The sequence below is a fragment of the Ipomoea nil genome, unplaced genomic scaffold (assembly GCF_001879475.1).
Source record: "Ipomoea nil cultivar Tokyo-kokei standard unplaced genomic scaffold, Asagao_1.1 scaffold3030, whole genome shotgun sequence".
Lineage (NCBI taxonomy): Eukaryota > Viridiplantae > Streptophyta > Magnoliopsida > Solanales > Convolvulaceae > Ipomoea > Ipomoea nil.
Genome location: NW_017619458.1, coordinates 4,417,311 through 4,439,103, shown reverse-complemented (window position 1 = coordinate 4,439,103; position 21,793 = coordinate 4,417,311). Strand labels below are relative to the sequence as shown.

The following is a 21,793-nucleotide window of genomic DNA, read 5'->3' as shown; positions in this document are numbered from 1 at the left end:
TTAACATATTTTCCTAAAATAAATTCCCTAATTTTGACTCCCTACTATTCAACACTCTCCCTCAAGCTGGGGAATATATATCATGTAATCCTAGCTTGCAAATTAAGTCTTCAATGTGCTTAGTCCTATCATGATGAACAAGATTCTTTGCTATGCAAATAGTTGCATGATTGTCACACATCATTAGAATAGGAGATGAACTCACTTGTCCCAATTCACTGAGAACCCTTTTTATCCAAATCCCTTCACAAATTCCTTGTGCTAGTGTTTTGTACTCGGCTTCTGCACTGCTTTTGGCTACCACTGATTGCTTCTTACTCCTCCATGTAACAAGATTATCCCAAACAAAAGAACAATATCCAAAAGTCGACCGTCTATCAGTGATGTTTCCTGCCTAATCAACATCTGAGTACATCTTAATGTCACAATTTTCTGTCTTTCCGAAAAATAAGCCTTTCCCTGGTGTCATCTTCAAGTATCTAAGAATTCTATAAACTGCCTCCATGTGTCTCTCTGTAGGGCTATGCATGAATTGGCTCAAAACACTCACTGCAAAACCAATATCTGGTCGAGCCACTTTCATCCCAAGGAAATATTTTAGATTTCCAAGATCTTTATTAACCTCAAATTCTTTTGACAAACACTTTTTCAAAATCTGTAATTTTTCGACATCATTCCCAGATAGAATAATATCATCGACATAGACTATCAGTATAGCAATTTTTCTTGTATGAGAATTCTTAACAAACAGAGTATAATCTGACTGACCTTGTTTATAGCCAAGCTTCAAAATCACCTTTGTGAATCTATCAAACCAAGCCCGGGGGATTGTTTAAGGCCATACAAGGACTTCTTAAGTTTGCTAACTTGATTCTTTGCCATACCTCCTTTGAAACCAGGTGGGGTTTCCATGTAGATTTCCTCTTCAAGGTCACCATTTAGAAAAGCATTTTTTATGTCCAACTGTTGCAAGTACCAATTTTGGTTGACAGCTAATGAGAGAAGAATTCTGATAGTGTTAAGTTTTGCTACAGGAGCAAAAGTTTCTTGATAATCTATCCCATAGGATCGTGTAAATCCTCTAGCCACAAGTTGAGCCTTGAATCTCTCAATTGTTCCATTTGCTTTATACTTTATGGTGAAAATCCACTTGCAACCCACGGGTCTTTTCCCAACTGGCAAATTAGTAATAGTCCATGTTCCATTCTTTTCAAGTGCATCAATCCCATCTTCTACTGCTTTCTTCCATTCTGAATTCTGTAATGCCTCTTGAATTGTGATGGGAATCTAAATATCATTGTTACGAAAGTAAAGAGAGGACTTCTGAATATACTGTCTTATGAAAAGAGAATACAAAGCCTTATAAATACACGCTAGAAGACTTTGAATAGGAAACAAGTTTCCATATGCCTACTTGCCTAAATCCCTAAGACTGCCTAATCTATAGAGATTCCATATATTATGTATATTCCATAGCACTCCCTTTCAAGTTGGAGCATAGATATTAATCATGCCCAACTTGTTACACAAATAGCTGATAACCCAAAATAACTAAATAACGAAATAACTCAAATCTATTTAAGACACTCCCTTAAAACGAAAGCTTTTCTATAACAATCTTCGGATCTTGCAGTGGCAGGGATTGGCACCAACAAGGCTTCCACCGAACACAAAGAAAACCTGGCCAAACACCGCATAAAATCACTCATGGCTTGTACCCGAGCCCAGTACATGCCACCAAAGTTGACGCTACTAGCGTAGACCAAACAAGCTTGAGATTGGACCATCCCTACAAACAGAAGCTTGAATGCCACTAACGTGCACCGAACTGCCACCAATACCACGGAGAAACACCGGGTGAACCCAACATGAACCAAACAAGCTTGGGATAGGACACTCCCCCTGAACTGGAAGCTTGGATGCTACCAATGCCTACGGATACCTCCCGTCACCAAAGCTGTCAATGCCTTTCTAGTTGAACACAACCTACTCCTATAGTCCTATTTGGCCAAAACTTTCTGCTATTTCTTTTCTTCGATGAAGGAATGCCCATCGACACCGTCCTTAATTAAATGAGCCGAACCCACACCATACCCAGACAAAAACTGATCACAAAGAATAGACCACAAAGAAGCCTAAAGAAAATACCTGCTAAATATTATGAACTCTTAAAAAATAAAATTAGAACATCTAGTTTTGCTGTGTAAACGCTTGCTGCATTTAGATATAGGCAAACTTTTGCTGATTATCTTGTCAATTCCTTTGCTTTATTAATCACTTTATTGCTTTGTAGCCAACTATAGTAATTTAAATACACATAAACATCTTGATAATTTAACTTTGTTTGGGATCCTTGTTTGGGATCCATTGACTGGGGCAACAGGCATTTTCACAGCATTTGGTACTTTCACATTCATTTCTGGAGCATGTGATATCTGTCATCAATCAATCTCCTGCACTGAAAGGTGGTGATAGTGGGAAAGGAGAGAGTTCCAGGAATTCTGTTGATGGTAGCATAGAGGATGATGTTTCACGGGCAGCAGTATTGGCTCTCACTGCTTTCTTCAGGTGTAATTTTGAATTTCATGATTGAATTCTTATGTACATTTGATTCATTAGCAAGATTGTTTTTTTCTTCACCAGAGGTGGTGGTAAATTTGGGAGAAAAACTGTTGAGCAAAGTTATGCCTCTGTGCTTGCAACACTTACTCTTCACTTGGGAACCTGCCATGGTTTAGCTAGCTATGGGGATCAAGAACCACTCCGGTAATATTCTTGCATACATCATACTGACATGCAACAAACATATGCTATGAATTGCTTTGATATTAATTTATCTTTTTCTGGCCATATGTTTTCCCGTGAATTCAGTGCCCTGTTGAATGCATTTCAAGCTTTCTGTGAATGTGTTGGTGATCTTGAGATGGGAAAGGTAGAGTCATCTTTTGCTTTGTTGAAGCTTTTATGAGTTTACCAATGACATCGATAATCAAATAAGGCAAATATGTCATACAGATTTTGGCTAGGGGTGGAGAGCAAAATGAAAATGAGAAGTGGATAAATCTTATTGGGGAGCTTGCTGGAAGCATCTCTATAAAAAGACCAAAGGAGGTACAATGAACCCACTGAAATGCCTCTCCTCTTCATCCACACACCCCCCCCCCCCCCCCCCCCCCCACATACACACACACACACCTGAAAAGTGAAGAGACAAGAAAACAATGAGAAAAAAAAAGGAAAAAAGAATTTCTTCCTTTCATTTTGTTTAAGCAGAGTGGGAATCTTAAGAAAAGCTTATTTATTTCACCATGACGGTGGTAACCTTACTGGGTAAAGAAAATAAAATGAAAATTAGAAAAGCTTATTTATCTTGTCACACTGGGAATTCACTCTACTGGAAATTAAAGAAAGAAGGTCCAGTTTCCCATGTAGTTCATTGGTGAACCAATTAACTTCTTTCAAAGTAATAGGAAGACCTTCTCTTTATGATTTCTATTGTAACATTCCCTCCTGTTAAGAGTCCCACATCTATAAAATAAGAGAGAACATATGGGTTTATAAGGCCATGGGTTAGACTAGCTAATTGGTTGGATTCAATCTTTTAGTGTGGTTTGGCCCATGTGCATTATAGCCCAGTTGAGTGACCCTGGCCCAATCTTAAATTATAACATGGTATCAGAGCCTGTTCGGTCCACTTTGGGTTCACCCGGTTATGGGTACGTTTCAGGGGAGGGTCTGGTCCAATTATAACATGGTATCAGAGCCTGTTCGGTCCACTTTGGGTTATTGGTGGCGTCCAAGCTGGTCCAATCTTAAATTATAACATGGTATCAGAGCATGTTCGGTCCACTTTGGGTTCACCTGGTTATGGGTATTGGTGGCGTCCAAGCTGGTCCAATCGTAAATTATAACATGGTATCAGAGCCTGTTCGGTCCACTTTGGGTTCACCCGGTTATGGGTATTGGTGGCGTCCAAGCTTAAGCCCGCTTGTTAGGTCCACTTTGGTGGCGTCCAGAGCTTTCGTTATAAGGCCATGGGTTAGACTAGCTAATTGGTTGGATTCAATCTTTTAGTGTGGTTTGGCCCATGTGCATTATAGCCCAGTTGAGTGACCATGGCCCAATCTTAAATTATAACATCTCCTAATAGTTTCCTGTTTGATTGAAAGAAAATTAGACCAGAATGAGTGTCTCTTACTTGAACAGTTTTAGTATTTTAAAAACCCTTGTAGGGAAGGAACTTGATTAATGTTTTTGGTTCTGATAGAAAAGAAACTTCAGTAGCACATGAGGAGTATTATTTAAAATTTAAATGATTAAATATCTTATGTATAATAAAAAATGCCTCCTCTACATTTGTAAAGGAAAAAGAACTAACCATGCAGACAAATGGTGGAGGATAAATGGATAGTTCTGTCATGAGCAGTGTATAGCACATCTGTCAGCCCCTTCCACAATCAAGTCTCCAAGATTTTTGAGATATTAGGTGTGTTTGGAAACCCATAAAATGACTTCTGGAAAATGTTTTCTGAAAAATGAGTCAATTTCCAGAAAACATTTTCATTTTCAGTGTTTGGTTGCATTCCAGAAAACTGTCTTGGTGTGTTTGATTCATGTTCCAGAAAACGAACAAAAATCCAGCAATATTAAAAGAAAAAAAAAAAAAAATCTTCACTGGTTTCCCTCGGAAACTAGATCTCTGGTCTCCGGGGGAAACCAGAGTGCTTTGGTTTCCGCCAGAAACATCCACATGTATCTGGCAGCAAGAAGATTGTTGAAATTGAGGGATTGATAGGTCTGGTGGGTGGAGAATAACCACCACCCGCCAGTTAGGCGGAAGCAAAATATGTGATAACCAAAGAACAAGAGAATATAGAGAATATATTATAATGAAAGAGTACAATAGATTGTCTCTCTTAATGTCTATTCTATACTTCTATGGACCTCTATATATACTAAACTAGATACTAAATTAGTCCTAATAAGAATAGGAAACTACTAATAAGAATAGGAAACTAAGACAACTTTCCTATTATTCAACACTCTCCCTCAAGCTGGAACATCTGAAGTTCCAAGCTTGGATTAAAACAAGCACTCTACCTCACTCAAAATTACAAGTGAAAATTAAATGCAACTAGAGGTTAACAGTGCTGAATGGCTTCGGAGGGACAATGCAACCCTTGGAATGAAGGCACCAGGGGCGAAGCTTGTCATGAACATCCTTGGGAATGGAGGCACCAAGGGTAAAGACTAACACGAACACCATCACAGCAACATAAGGACTCTAGGATGGATGACTTCAAAGAAGATTGCACTATGTCTGACCCTTCCTTGGGAATGAACACAAAGGCACCAAGAACGGAGCTGAACACAATCCTTGGGAATAAAGATGAAGACACCAAGGACCCTTGGGAATAAAGACGAAGACACCAAGGACAAAGCTAAACACGATCTTGGGAATGAACACACCGAGGACAGAATTGAACATGAACCTCGGGAATGAAGATGAACACACCAAGGATAGAGTTAAACATGAACAACCTCCCGATAACACAAGAGAGCGGTAGAGGCAGAAAGGGAGCAAAGAATAGCAAAGGGAGCCCATAGTAGATAAAATAGCAAATAATAGTAAATGATAGCACACCAATTGTAGATAGTCACACTCCCCCTTACTTGAAACATGGGAAATAATCAAATGCCTTTATAGTAGTGCTGAAACTGACCAACCATGGGATAAGGCATACCGGAGATAAAGAAACAAACACGGTTATACCAAAACACAAACACCATGGGAAAATGTTCGGCAACAAACCCAAAGAAGCCTTCAAATTTCACCAAAAAGTTGAAAGAAGGGCAAAACAACCATCTGAAAAATCTCGCCGGAGGCAGACTCACGCGCCGGCGCGTGAGGAAGGTCGCCGGCGTCAACGGCGGTGGAGGAAAGCGATGAAATTTTCCAGATAAGGTCGCAAGAGGGAGAGGAATCCATTGGTGTAGGAGGTGAGATCACAAAATCACTGGAGAAGAGGAGATCTGGCCGGAAAAGCGAAAGCACTCCCGACGACGATGGTGGCGCGTGTGGGCGCGTGAGACGGTGAATGGCGACCGGATTTCAAGCGACGGCTCGCGACAAGGTTCCGAGTAAGGCTGTGGTGTTAGTTGCTTTGAACAACAACTAGAAGTGCGTCGGAACGAGAGAAAACAGTGGCGGCAGTGGTTACCCTCCGGTGGCGGCAGCGGCGGCGGAAAGCTAGGGTTTATATTAGGGTTTTAATATTTGAAGAAAAACAGCCTAGGAAAGTAGGCGTTGATACCATGTTGAAATTGAGGGATTGATAGGTCTGGCGGGCGGAGAATAACCACCACCCGCCAGTTAGGCGGAAGCAAAATATGTGATAACCAAAGAACAAGAGAATATAGAGAATATATTATAATGAAAGAGTACAATAGATTGTCTCTCTTAATGTCTATTCTATACTTCTATGGACCTCTATATATACTAAACTAGATACTAAATTAGTCCTAATAGGAATAGGAAACTACTAATAAGAATAGGAAACTAAGACAACTTTCCTATTATTCAACAAAGATGAAGAAGGTCGTGGTTTCTCTCTAGCAGGAAGATGAAGAACCAACAGCAAGAAGATGAAGGTCGCCGTTTCGCACAGCTGAATCTCGGAAAATGACTTCCCCCAAAAAAAGGGGGAAGTCGTTTCCCAGAAAAGTATAGTCATTTCCCTTTGACCGAAGCTTATTTTCCGTTGACTTAAATTTTCCCCCACTTGCCAAACACTGGAAACCCAGAAAATGATTTTCGGAAATCATTTTCCAGGTTTCCAAACACAGCCTTAATCTCTGTTTAACTGAATACACATTATGTTTTGGCATTGGAAATAAGGAAAATGCTATTTTCCCTTCCAAATGTTTCCATTAATATTTCCCTCCTTGATGTGGCTTATAATCATTGGGTGCTCATGAATTGGGTGACCCCACCATTAGTTAAAAAGAAAGTTAGTTGTCCAATTAGAACCATGTAAGGAGGGGAAGATTGGAGGGGTGGGTAGCATTACTCTTGGTAATAATTCATCAACAGAATATTATAAAAATGAAGTGGATTTTAGTTCACTACTTTTTCATCCCTCTTAACTATACATTTCACATGCACAGAACTTCTTAAGTTGCTATAGATATTCTCACTAAATACATATTTTCCAGGTACCGACAATATGTTTGTTCTTAAGTAAGTCATTGGATCGACCCCTAAGAGTACAGAGGGAAGCTGCCGCAGCAGCATTATCAGAGTTTTTGCGCTATAGGTATGTGTAGATCTTTGCTTGTCCTTGCCTACAAATCCAACTCCACCCCAAGCTACATATTTGGAAGATCGATGGAGTTTGCATGGAGTTGTGGCAAAGATACTCACTTGTTTGACCACTAAGATAAGGGCTAAAAGGAAAGAATACCTGTGTGTGTCAGTCAGGGAGATGGGAGTCCCTAGTATATGATTTCTTTTCTTTGTTATTTCGGATTGAATTTAAAGGGCACAATTGTTAATAGTTTCTCATTTTGTTTTCTCTTTGCTGATTCTAAAGAATAATTTCATGACTGCAGTGATGGCTTTGGTCCTCTATTGGGGCAGATGGTTGAAGCATTGTGCCGGCATGTTTCAGATGACTCTCCGACAGTGAGGCGTCTCTGTCTAAGAGGACTTGTTCAGGTATTTTGGCTCTTTGTTTTCTCCTACCAATTTTTCCCTATTGTACTTCTTTCTTTTAGACTATGACTTTTGCTGTATTTTCATTTTCACATTGAAAGAACTGTGAAATCTTATTAACTAAAATGGCCAATTTTATATACTTGATGAATGAGCAACAAATTTCCATTTGATCTTGTAGATGCCATCTATCCATGTCCTTCAGTACACTACTCAGATTCTTGGGGTGATATTAGCTTTACTGGATGATTCAGATGAGTCAGTTCAGTTAACTGCAGTTTCATGCTTATTGCTGGTAAAATCATTATATCTTTCTGTCTTAGAAACTTGGATCTAGCTTTCGTACATGGGATAAATTGGAAGGTATACTTTGTAGGTTCTTGAGTCGTCCTCCACTGATGCTGTGGAACCTGTACTGCTCAACCTTTCAATCCGGCTCCGTAATCTTCAAGTGAGTTATATACTAGCATATACATGTATCTTCTTGAGTAGTCATCTTTTGTGGCTTCACCATAGCAATGATTACATATAATGTCTTAACTGAATGACTGACATTGGTTACTTCAAAATTGCAAGATGTCACCACAATATTTTGCTTTTCTAGTTTTCATTGGAAAGTAATCTGATGTCAACTGTTTGATAGCTGTTTCTGGCAGATAAATTAAGAGCTATTTTTTGCTGATATTTCTTCATTATAAATGCTTGAAATTTGATACCAATTGAATACTTTTCTGGTAATTTGGAAAATTTTGACAATTTTGAATTGTCGGTTGCCAGCGTATCAACTATCCATAAAATAGTCATTCCCCTAATCACTTCCTTTGCTTTGGCAACAGGTTTGCTTGAATGCAAAGATTCGAGCCAATGCCTTTGCAGCATTTGGTGCACTCAGCAGCTATGGAGCAGGATCAATACTAGATTCATTTCGTGAACAGGTGTTCACTTGACTGTGATTTGATCTATTAGAAACTAGTTAAATACATTTGGTGTTTTTTATGCCTTGCTAAATGTATCTATTATATTACTTGTATTAACTGTAGAATTATGAAAAGCCTCTTTGCTTTATCCTCTTTGGTTGCATTTTAGGAGCCACCGCTTCACATATTGACTCTTAGAGCTTAACATTATCTTCCCCTCTCAGATTCATGCTGCCTTCCCACGTATGGTTCTACATCTTCATGATGATGATCTTGGTGTCCGACAAGCTTGCCGGGTAAGTTTTTTTGAACAGAAAGTTTTCTTTACATGATGTGTTTCTTGGAAGTGGAATCAACAACACAACAACTTTGTTTTACCAGAACACTTTAAAATGCATTGCTCCATTGATTGAAATTGACGCAATCCCTGCTCTTCTCAATACACATCGGTTTAGTTCAGACCATAGGTATGTGCTTATCGTATTAAATTATACTTCTTTAACATTCAATGGGGTTACATCTAAGCAGCCTTTATTTTTCAGGAGTGACTATGAAGACTTCTTGAGAGACCTTGCAAGACAACTTACTCAGTATCTTGGCCCCCGAGTAGATACTTACTTGTCAGCAATAATACAGGTTTGGCTCACTCTTGCAGAAATTTTTATTAATATCAAGAAGAAAATAAGAATATAAATAGAAACTGTTCGAGACTTCGAGTCGATTAACCACATTACACCTCAAAGAATCGCTATCAACCTGAAAACTAACATTACACCTTAAAGAATTGCTATTCAACCTGAAAACTATCCATCAATAACTAGTACAATGAACTGCTCTTTGGAGGGTGGTAGAGATAAATGAACAAGTAATAGATATTGCTTACAGAAAGTTCATAAATATAGAAATCATTTCAGCTGAGAAAAAGCTTAGAATTGTTTGATTGTAGGGATTGAATGCTAAAGATCGAGTGACATTGATACGTGATTGATGCTAGATGGTTTATTTGGTTACTTTATGCATTTTGCAAAAATATTGGGTGGTTTTTGGTCAATCATCAGATTTCGCTTCAATTACTTTTAAGAGCCATTATATGTTATTCAGAGTCATTGTTTTCTTGTGATATATTAACAACAAACTTAAGAGTAAGGAGCTGGAATAGGCGACCATGGTAAAGTACAGAATCACAAAATAATTGTATTTCCAAACTTAGCCGGTAAAACTTTTGGCTTGCAGGCATTTGATGCTCCCTGGCCAGTTATTCAAGCCAACGCTGTTTATTTGTGTAGTAGCATGCTTTCTCTTTCAGATAACAAAAACATCTCAGCCCTCTACTACAGTCAGGTTTGTCTGATATAACCGCTTCTCATAACTCCAGTTTTACTGTTTAACCACCGTGTTACCAGTCTGTTGACATATTTGAGTTGTCGTTAGGTATTTGGAGTATTGGTTGGCAAGGCGAGCAATTCAACAGATGCAATTGTTAGGGCGACTTGCTCAGCAGCACTAGGCCTGTTACTAAAATCGCCCAATTCAAGCTCATGGAGGGATGCTCGCTTGAACAAGTGAACTCCACAAGGATCCGTGAATTATAAGAATCAACGTGAAATGAATATAATAGAAACCGAAACCATAGTAAGGGGCATCTATCGGCTATAACTACTACGTTATTGTATGATATTGCAGTCTAACTTGAGTGCAGAATCATACTGAGAAGATTCTTGTTGGTTTAATCTCTGTGCACTTACTTGTACAGCTGCCAACCATGTATTTTGGTTTGTTCATTTTGTCTTGAAGCGCTTGTATTCTCTTGTATAGGCAATAAGAGGTGTTTATTTGTTGAAACAAGAACCGTTTGTGAGATTCATGATCAGAAATCCCCATGATGTGTTTGCTTCTAGAAACTTCATCTTGTCATCATCTTGCTAACGCAATTCTGGACTAGAAAATAATATCCACTAAAATTTGTATCATTTTCAAGTGCCACATGATTTGGCAGAGAAGTCGGTCCAAAAGATGCTTATGCATGCCCTTACGTAATCTCAATTGTTATATTATGGACCAGGGTACATTGTGAACCTTGGTCTAAAAATTATGTGTCTGCCGTTAATACATTCTGTACTTGTAGTTTAAAAATTTTATGTACTTGTAAATAAATTACAGACGCATAATATGATAACAGACAAATAGATTGTTAACTGCATGTACAAAATATATTAACTGCAGATACAAAAGATATTGGTTAACATGTTATATGTATGTAGTTAACATATTTTGTATCTATAGTTAACACTTTATGTGTCTGTAGATTTTATGTATTTGTAATTATTATGTAATGTGCCTTCAATTTGTTTATAGGTATAAAAATTGTTAATTGTAAGTACAGAATGTGTCAATTGCATGGTCTATGGTATAATTTGGCACGTAATCTGTCAGAAATTCGCACTGCTTCTGCAATTATAAAATGACTCTAAACAAGCAAGCTTGGATATCCTATACAGCAATGGCGGTCCTAAAACACGAGCCTCAGCTACATTTCGTTTTGTTTCCCTTTATGGCTCAAGGCCATATGATCCCCATGATAGACATAGCCAGATTGCTGGCACAAAGGGGAGTTAGAATCACCATTTTCCTAACACCCCACAACGCCACCAGAGTCGAGGCTGCCATTGCTCGGGCTCAACAATCCGGGCTACTTATCCAAGTTATCCACCTTGTTTTTCCCTGTGTTGAGGCAGGCTTACCCGAGGGCTGTGAGAATTTCGACTTGCTCCCTTCTATCGGACTGGCAGTGAACTTCTTCGCCGCAACTAAGATGCTTCAACCCCGAGTTGAGGAGTTGCTGAGGGAGCTGAAACCCTCTCCCACCTGCATAATTTCTGACATGTGCTTTCCATGGACAACCAATGTTGCCCACAACCTTAACATCCCGCGAATTGTTTTTCATGGGATGGGTTCTTTCTCCCTCTTGTGTCAGCACAAGTTAGGGAGCTGGAGTGGTCTTGAAAGCATGGAGTCTGATTCCCAGTACTTTGAAGTGCCTGGACTGCCTGATAAGATTGAACTCACCAAAGCTCAGGTCGGTAACATGCTTAATCCGCCGTCCCAGGAATACAAGGAGTTTCTCAAACAGCTGAAAGATGCAGAGGATAGTGCTTATGGGGTAGTGGTAAACAGCTTTGAGGAGCTGGAACCAGAATACATCAAACAGTTGAGGAAAGAGAAGGGGAAACCAGTTTGGACCATTGGCCCAGTTTCTCTGTACAACAAGGTGGAATCAGACAAGGCTGAGAGGGGAAACAAGGCCTCCATTGATAAGCACCAGTGCTTAAGATGGCTTGATTCCAAGGAAACCAGCTCTGTCCTCTTCGTCTGCCTTGGAAGCCTATCGCGCCTGCCAACTCTTCAGATGATGGAGCTTGGGCTTGCCCTCGAGTCATCAAACCGCCCCTTCGTTTGGGTTATAAGGCACATGTCCGACGAGTTCCAAAACTGGCTCCAACACGAAAAATATGAGGAAAGAGTTAAAGGGCAAGGCCTCATCATCTACGGCTGGGCACCACAAGTACTAATCTTGTCTCACCCTTCCGTAGGGGGATTCTTGACTCACTGTGGATGGAATTCGACCCTGGAAGGGATAGCTTCCGGCTTGCCATTGATAACTTGGCCATTTTTTGCTGAGCAATTCATGAATGAGAGGTTAGTAGTGAATGTGCTCAAAACTGGAGTGAAAGCTGGAGTGGAGTTCACAGTCATGTTTGGAATGGAGGAAGAGACAGGTGTCCAAGTGAATAGAGATGAAGTTGCTTTGGCTATTGAGAAGGCGTTGGGTGGAGGAGAGGAGGCTGAAATGAGAAGAAGAAGAGCTAAAACACTTGGAGAAATGGCTAAGAGAGCAGTGGAGGAAGGTGGTTCATCTCACCTCAACATTGCCAAACTAATTCAAGATGTTGCAGAGGAATCAAATACTATGAAACCAGTCTGAGACTATATATATATATATATATAATGTTTCCATTTTCATTTATATGTCACATTTCTTGTTGCAATGAAAACTTCTGTAACAGAATACCATTTCATTGCAAAGATTTGTGGGTTCAGTATCTGCTTACAATGCTACAAAATCATTGCTTCTGAAAAAGTTGCAGCTATATTAGATGATAGTGGATTATCATAATCCTTTTGCATTGAGAAAGAGAGACACATGCCTTGACTAGCTAGTTCAGATGGTTCTACTGATCACCGACCTCCACTATAAATTTGGAGTCATTGAGAGGCGATTTTAACCAATCAGAGGAGATTAAGACTCATTATGCTTAGAGTGTACAAATAGGGGTTGAACTTGGTAGTCTTTATATTGGAAATTGGGGATATGCATACATAACGTATGCATAGTAAGAAATTTTATTGAAGCACTTGGATGCACATTTGAGGGTGCACATGAGTTTAAACATGCAGAGCTTATTTTGGATCCATGATTTGGACTCTTGCACGTGAGAAAGCTTTCTAGTAGCACATTTCAACACATTTCAAATTCGGAGTGTTTGGTAGTGTAAAATTGTAATTCCATTCTTACCATTCCATGGTTTGGTTTGAGAGAATTGTAATTCCAGTTTCAAGTGTTGCATCTGAGTCTGTTTTTAGCACTTCAGGCCGTATTTTAGACCAATATCGGAGTTCTTTGACATCGTATATGGTAGAGGCATTGATTTTGACACAAGATTGGTTACGGTCTTCACTCCAATCTAATGCAGCAGGAAGCCTCATTCAAATATTAGAAGAAACTGAGTTTATGGATTTGTTTGTAGAAGGTGAGTGACAATTCTATATTTTATTATGAATTTATGTATAATATATACTATATTAGTTTATGCTTCAATATTTTATTACATTATCTTGTTTTTTTTTTCTTTTGTTTTGTTGTGCAGAGATCCGCAAATCAGCAGGGCAACATCATGATATTGATCCGTGATAATGGAGGAACAACTGAACAAGATATGACTTTGGAATTTGGATTGCTATATTGATTGTGTTTGAATTGTTATGTTGGTATCTAATATTTATATATTAGACTTTGGATATGGGTTATGTGATGTTTCATATATGTTTGTAATCTTTGAACATTGGATTTGAACTAGGGTTGGGCATTTCAGTTTCCGGTTCGGTTTTTTTCGGTTTCGATTTTAAAAAAAAAATTAAACCATTCGGTTTAACAATAGAGTTCGGTTCGGTTTGAAAAAGTTCGGTTCAATTCCATTTTGGTGGAAGTCCACTATTTGAACATTTTTTTTTTTGCCTGACCGATTGTTCATTGGCTCACTTGGAGTGTTTTGTTGATGACAAGATAAAGAATCATCCATCTACATAGTTAATATTTGAAAAATAAGAATTATTAAAACACCAAATGTTGGGACTTACGACTTAGAGTTGAGGTCTGAGGACTTAAGGAGTTGAAATTATTAATTATTATAATATTTATATATAATACTAACATTTTGTACGCGTGAAAATTTATGTCTAACAATAAAAAATTGATAAATGCAAATAATTACATGTTATAGTTCAAATTATATTTCGCAATTCCTTAAAGTAATAAATTTTAATCGTATATGAAAACTATAGAGATGAATAAAATTTATATTTTGTTTATTAATAATGTAAACAATTTTGATATAATTTATACTTTATTTTTACAATAAATAAATAAAATATTTATAATACTAATCTAGTACCCAGTCACATATATTGGTGCATATGTGCGCCTATATATATACCCATCCATTTTTAAACCTAAAATTAATGTCTGACAATAACAATGGACATTTTGGATTGTATATGACTTCCGGAAAATGTTTTCTGGAAAATGAGTTATTTTCTGAAAAACATTTTCTTTTCTCGTGTTTGGCTGCAAAGCGGAAAACTGTCTTTAGTGTGTTTGGTTCATTTTCTGGAAAATGGGATAGAATTATATAGTTTATATAATTAATTATTTTATTTAAAATATAAAAATATTTATATTTTTGAAATCAAATAATATACATAAATAAAGTTATTAAAAATTAAAAAAAAAAAGAAAAAAAAAAAAGAGACGGCGAAAACCAGAGAGTAGTACTCTCTGGTTTCCGGCTAGAAACCAGAGAGCACTTCTGGCCGGAAACTAGAGAGCACTGCTCTCTGGTTTCTAGCCGGAAATCAGAGAGCACTGCTCTCTGGTTTCCGGTCGGAGATGTCCGACCGGTGCTCGCCGGAAAACGTACGGTCACAAATCCGAGAACCAAATCCCATGAGGAGAGAACAGTGCGCAATAGGTGTTGGTGAAGTTGTGGAAATTTTTTGGCCAGAAGATGAGAGAACAAAGAATGGAAAATGACTTCCCCCAAAAAAAAGGGGAAGTCATTTTCCGGAAAAGAGGCTTCATTTTCCATTGACTATGTGGCATTTTCCTTTGACTTCCATTTTCCTTGCACAGCCAAACACCAAAAACTCGGAAAATGATTTTCAGAAATCATTTTCCGGGTTTCCAAACACACCCTAATTCCCATGTATACTAAACATTGGAATTGAAATTCTAGTAATTCTATTCCTGTAAACCAAACACTGGAATTTAAATTCTCACTTTATTCCCAGTAATTCATTTCTCATGGAATCACAATTCCATTCTCACGTAATCCCCCCCCCCCCTCCCTCCCTCCCTCCCCCCCACAACCAAACGCCCCGTAATAGTCAAGGGTTCAAACCTCATCTTGGACATTTAGTATATTATATATCTATTATATTATAAAAAAAAAAGAAAAAAATTGATCGATTTTTCGGTTCGATTTGGGTTTTAACCGAACTGAACCGATCGGTTTCCTTAAATTGAGTATCGATTGGTACTTTGGTTTAAGACCGAACCAACCGGTTCGGTTCGAAAATGCCCAGCCCTAGTATATCTGTTATTAAAAAAAAAAAAAAGATCCGTTTTCGGTTCAAACCCGAACCGATCGGTTTCCTTAAATTGAGATCGGTCTCGGTACTCGGTTTAAGACCGAACCGAAATGCCCTGCCCTAATTTGAACTATGTGATGCATGTTTCGTGTTTGTAATGTTTGAACATTGGATTTGAACTATGTGATGCTTTGTAATTAATTAATACTTAGTAGTATGTTTGAATTTTGAATTGCTATTTTGTTATATAATGTTTAGATTTTGGATATGGATTATGTGATTATGTATTATTTGGTAGTATGTTTGGAACATTAGGAAATGTTAAAATTTGGGATCTTAAACCGAACTCTAATGTTAAACCGAATGATTTAATTTTTTAAAAAACCGAAAAGTCGAAACTGAAAAAAAACTGAAACGAAGCCCGAAACGCCCACCCCTAGTCCTCCCTCTTAGGAATTGCAATTCCACACATTGTGGAATTGTAATTCTATGGTAAATGACTATTTTACCCTTATTATTATTATTATTATTATTATTATTATTATTATTATTATTATTATTATTATTATTATTATTATTATTATGCAAGGACATTTTAGTCTTTATTAACATCTTTCCTTTCAATTTTTCCTCATTATATTCATGTCTACCCAATGTAATTTAAATTCACACTTTATTGTTTTCTCACCGAATTAGTACAATTCTTTTTCCCCATAATTGTCTCCTACCTATCAAACGTGCACACAAAGGATAAGGATCGGAGTTTGAAATTTGTTTATGCTCGACAAAAGCTATTTTAACGCTTTTCGAAGCTTTTTTCCTAACTTTATGAGTATAATTTGAGAATCAACTTCCCATTCAATCATTATATGTTTGGAGAGTATAAATATACAAAAATTATCTCTTCAATTAAGAAAGTCCAAATCTACACGTCATTTTTATGCTAATTTTTCAACCCATATAAATACATATTATAATGTATTTTCAGGATATGATAACTAATCGAAAGAAATAAATATTATCATATTATTCATTCGCTCCATTTTCTACCTCACATATTGATCAGAACACCTAATAACATAATCATAAGACATATCTCCAACATACATTCATATATATTGATCAGAACACCTGAGAGCAGTTCTGGTAGCTTTAAAGCAGCAAAATGTGTAGTATGGAGTGGAATTTTTACGCTGAAAGAAGTGAAAGTCATTGCAATTCGTGAAGCTTTAAACTGTTTGAAATTCCAGAATCTTGATATTGTTCTCGTGAAATCTAATGCACTCCAAGTGGTTCATCACTTTAGTAATTTGATATTGTTTAATGGATGAGGTTTCACATTTTGATATTGAGGTTTCACATTTTGATATTGTTTTGCTTGATATTAAAGATATGATTCATCACTTTAGTAATGTGCTTATATTTTGTGTTAAGCAATTAAGAATCATTTACTTTATTAGGGCTCTGTATTCTAGGCACACTAGAATTCATTCTTCCTCTGGCACTATATTATTAGGAATATTATCATTTATTATTCTTATTCTGACCGGAACTCTTTGTATCCTTATAAATATATCTCTTCATCATGTACTTTAAATCGTCATGGTTTGATCATCTGATATCAGTAGACCAAATGATCCATGGCTAAAAAAAAAACAAAAAAACCACCGTTACCGTCACTAACCCCGCCGCCAGCGGCCGACGACACCACCTCCTCCTCTTGCGTCATCTCCAAGATTGCTTATTCAACCCTAGCCTTGATAAATACCCCATTATTCAACCCTAGCCCTGATAAATACCTCACAAACAGCCCATCACTTTATCTCCATTAAACTTACTTCCTCAAACTATATATTTAGTATGGAAGACTCAATTGTTCCCTTTCTCCGTGGTAAAAATATCAGTGGATACATTAAAGGCACATTTTAAAAGGCACGCTTCTATGTCCGGCTTTATTTATTAAGGCTCCGGATGAGTGTCCTATTGTAGCGCAGCCGCGATCTAGATGAGTATCCTATTGTAGCTGTACTCTAGATGAGTGTTCCGTTGTAGTCGATCCTGCGGGCGAAATTTTGGTTCGTCAGGATTCTTTTATTTTGTTCGTGACAAAGTAGCATAAAAGGAAACTACATCTCTACAAAAAGACCAACTGGCAGGCATCTAGATAACCTTAACCTTGAGGGGCGTATTAGGACTTTGTATTGTAGGCCTACTAGAATTCATTCTCTCTCTCTCCCTATATTATTAGGAATATTACCATTTACCATTCATATTCTGACTGAGACTCTTTTATCATTATAAATACATCTCTTCATTTTGTACTTTAAATCATCATGGATTGATCAATAATAAGATTATTCTCTAAACCATTCTTCTCATCCACTTTTTAGCTCGGGATTCCATCACTTTGTCTGGTTACATGAAGTGGGTTTACCACCCTCTTTTCATTTGTAATGCTTTACTGTTAGAGTTGAATTAATATATGGAAAATAGTAGTTTTAGTCCATTAATTATACCTCTATTGTAGACTTCGTCCATGAATTATTAACACAAACACAATTTTTCCTTTAATTATGTGTAAATTGACATTTTTAGTCCACTACTAATAAATTATATTAATATTAATAATCCATTTTAAATTTTCAAATTATTGAAAAACACATTAGTTATTTTTTTAATTTATTTATTATCGTTTTGTAAATAATTAATTAATTGTTGAGGTTGACAAACATTTTTTTTTTTTAGTTTACTAGTTTGTCTGTTTTTGTTTGACCCAATTTGAAAATTATTGAATGTGTGTAATGCTTATGTGTTATTTGATGTGCAAGTTGCAAGTGCCTAGTTCTAGGTTTGTCTATATTCATCTTGTGCAGGTTCCGTCCAATCGGGCACTCCGTCAGACTCAGTCCACTAATATAGATGTTCACCTTTGTCAATTTATTGGAAAAAAGGAGAAGTATATAATAAGGGGGAGTATGGTTGGAATAAGGGGGAGAGTTATGATCTTTGGTTGTAGTATACCTTGTGTTGGCATGTTGATTGAGAATCTGGTAATCTGGGTAATTTTTCATGCTTTATTGACAGTTTATATTTTGAACATTATCATTGGTTGAATGATTAGCTTTTATTTAGCTTTTCTATCTATCTAATTGCTCTCAAATTATCTGGGTTTCTTATTATCATTGGATCTGGTTTTCTACTTGTTATTGGATCGGAATTCTTATGGTGTTATGAGATCTTTGGATGGACTATATATGGATCTTTGTCTACTACTTGGAGTTTATTGTCTGAGGATGAAGCTACGGTCCATAGGTCATTTGTTTCATAATTCTAACCTATAGGAATTTTTTTTTTTGAAAACAACCCATAGGATTTATGTCAAGCAAATATACTAAGGGCTATTTTTAAATATTTTGAAATTACTTTATTTTTTGCCCAAAGTATATATGCCTTAGTTTTGTCAATTAAATTGTCAAAGGGGGAGATTGTTAGTAAATTGTAATAACTCGCATTCAAGATTCACGGCGTTATTTCATTTGGTATAAGAGCCCGGAGACTTACATTACTAGTCTATCGATATGGCTATCCCATGCTTCTTGAACTAAAGTTTTCAGTGGCTTTTAGTGTTTTTGTTTATTTTATTAGTTTGTCCAATCTCACAGTGTGTTGAGTGTTTCAGGATGGATCAACTCAAGGAACTTCCCAGTTAACAGGTGATAACTATGCCTATTGGAAAGCTCGCACGCGAACTCACCTGAAAGCTCAAGGAGAACTCGTTTGGCGCTCTGTTCTAACAGGATGGACGCATCCTACTAAGGCCGGAGCTAGTGCTGATGATCCACTAGTGACTAAACCTGAATCTGAATGGACTCAAACAGAAATAACTAATGCTCGATATAATGATAAAGCACTTGACACGATTTATTCATTGATACATGAAAGCTAATTTCCTTTAGTTGTAGGTATTGATTCAGCAAAAGGTGCATGGGAGGCGCTTGAATCAACCTACGAAGGTATAAGTTCAGTCAAGCAATCAAAACTGCAACTAGTACAATATGATTTTGAAGAACTTCAGATGAATGAAGATGAAACCATCACGAGTTTCCACAGTCGTGTGCAAAAATTGGCAAATTGTGCAATGGTACTCGGAGAACCCTTCCCCCAACCAGCTGGTCAAGAAGATTCTAAGATCTCTATCGCCTAGATTCAGAATGAAGGTCACAACTATTCAGGAACATGACGGTTGGGAAAATAAGACCGTGACTCCGTTAATGGAAAAACTTCAAACATATGAAATAGAAATTCTTACTGATCACACCAAAAAACAAAAAATCGTAGCCTTTGCCACTAAAAAACAGGGTGCTACATCTAATCAAGAGGAACCAGGTGATGATCCAATTGAGTTTTTATCTAAACAATTTTCTAAAATTTTGAAATAGGTTTCACAAAAGAGTTCTCGAAATAACAAGTTTAAAAAAGGATCAAGCTCGATTGCATCAAAAAATGGTTCCATATTTGACACATCAAATTATAAGTCTTCTACCTCTAGTCCAGCCCATTCCAAAGACAAGTCCAACAACAAGGGGATTAGATGTTACGAATGTGAAGGCTTTGGCACATACAAGCTGAATGCGCCACTTATCTAAAGCGAAAGAAATCTATGCCACCCATTACCTGAGTGACGATGAACCTGAGTTAGAAGTAGCTGGATCTAATGCAGAGAAAATATCTGGTAACTTTGTTGCATTCACCGCCAGAACTGAAGTCCTTCCAAAATCTGAAGATGTCGCAGACTCAGAAGGAGGCGAATACACCCCAGCTGATGATTTTGATTTACTTGCTTTATCTTATGAAGTAGAATATAAAAAGTTGTACTCCAAATGGGAAGCCTTACTTAAAGCTAATCGTTCCTTGTCTAGTGAAGTAGGGATCTTAGACAATGCTAGAAAAGTGTACAAGAATCAAGTAGCTGATAGGGATTTGTTTCTTAAAGCTACTTCTGATCGAGAAGAGAAGCTGAAGGAGGAAGTTAAGGCAATGAAGCAGGAGCTGAACACTCTCAAAAAGCAAATCCAAATGGTGGATACTACATCCACACTTGACAAGATTCTTGATTCAGGAAGACAGTCATCTACCAAATTTGGTCTAGGCTTCACCGATGGCAACAACAACAAATACAAAACCATCTTTGTCAACGGTTCTGGACCAGATCCAGAAGATATTCCTGAGTCAAGTTCAACGAGACAAAATCATGGTAAAGTATGGGACAATAAACTTAGATATAAACGTTATAACCCTAGTTGTCAATATTGTAGGGTTCGTGGCCATACCAGACCTGAGTGCTTTTATTTTTATAAAGATCAAAGGCGTGAGAAGTTCACCCAAAAACATATTGCACCTTTGTAAAACAAGTGTGGGTTAGGAAAATCGATTTCGTCTCTCAGGCAATTTCTAAAACATCTCAAAATGATAATTGGCAAACTGTTGAGTAAGGGTTGCAAATAAGAATAACAGGTAAATTTTAATTTTATTTATTTTAATTGTTTTATCTAATAAAGTTTGCTAATGTCTCAGGTAATTATAATTTGAGTTATTCTAAGCAGTTTAATCCATCTTCAAAATTAATTTTTGCTATCATCTTTGGTAATAAGGTCTACAGGTTCATTACTCTCTAATTCCTTTTGTTAATTTCATGAATGAATTTAGGGTTTCATTGTCTAATGTGTCGTGTGAAATACCTGCAAATATTCCTGTCTAAAGCTAAGTTTTTATGTGTTCCTTTACTTAATCTGGTGCCCTCTACTTCAATATCCTTGCATTCATCAAATCTTGACAATTCTTCATCTTTGCCAGTGTAATATTCTGCATCAGTGATATAGGATCTGTTTCAGGATCATGGAGTTTATCTTTTGAATAAATGGTTCTGTTCCTACATGCTCTCACATTGAATACATGTCTCCTACATTTTTATTTGGAATGTGTCTCTCTATGATTGATTTGCCCACTATTTCCATTTTTCACACATCCCCTATTGTGTCTGTTTTTGAAATTGCATTATCTATGCCTATATCTACTAATGCCACTACAATTGTTTCTAATCTATTGTCCATGGAGTCTAGTTGTGTGCATGATATTTTCTAACAATGGTATTTTTTCAATACCATTTTTTTTAATTTCTCGCAATTTGTCATTTTTCATTGCCTACTGATCTAAATTGCGGATTATTCTTTGTGTTTTG

General features: G+C 37.1%; 2 protein-coding genes across 4 annotated transcripts in view; both read left to right on the top strand.

The window, feature by feature from the left end:
* Positions 1–10,577, top strand: part of LOC109163626 (protein SHOOT GRAVITROPISM 6) — a 30,235-nt gene extending 19,658 nt beyond the window's left edge. For all 3 annotated transcript variants that reach the window (XM_019312361.1, XM_019312359.1, XM_019312362.1), the window contains 14 exons: positions 2,384–2,568; positions 2,644–2,766; positions 2,872–2,932; positions 3,016–3,111; positions 7,216–7,316; positions 7,612–7,717; positions 7,896–8,009; positions 8,091–8,165; positions 8,551–8,649; positions 8,856–8,927; positions 9,013–9,098; positions 9,174–9,267; positions 9,865–9,972; positions 10,063–10,577. In XM_019312361.1, the coding sequence (XP_019167906.1) occupies positions 2,384–2,568; positions 2,644–2,766; positions 2,872–2,932; positions 3,016–3,111; positions 7,216–7,316; positions 7,612–7,717; positions 7,896–8,009; positions 8,091–8,165; positions 8,551–8,649; positions 8,856–8,927; positions 9,013–9,098; positions 9,174–9,267; positions 9,865–9,972; positions 10,063–10,197 (1,455 nt within the window). In that variant the 3' untranslated portion in view covers positions 10,198–10,577. The remainder of the gene's footprint in view (positions 1–2,383; positions 2,569–2,643; positions 2,767–2,871; positions 2,933–3,015; positions 3,112–7,215; positions 7,317–7,611; positions 7,718–7,895; positions 8,010–8,090; positions 8,166–8,550; positions 8,650–8,855; positions 8,928–9,012; positions 9,099–9,173; positions 9,268–9,864; positions 9,973–10,062) is intronic.
* Positions 10,578–11,084: 507 nt separating this feature from the next.
* LOC109163627 (UDP-glycosyltransferase 73C1-like) lies at positions 11,085–12,784 on the top strand. Its single transcript, XM_019312363.1, has one exon. It carries the CDS (start codon positions 11,093–11,095, stop codon positions 12,611–12,613), a length of 1,521 nt encoding a protein of 506 aa, XP_019167908.1. The 5' UTR covers positions 11,085–11,092; the 3' UTR covers positions 12,614–12,784.
* The last annotated feature ends 9,009 nt before the right edge of the window (positions 12,785–21,793 follow it).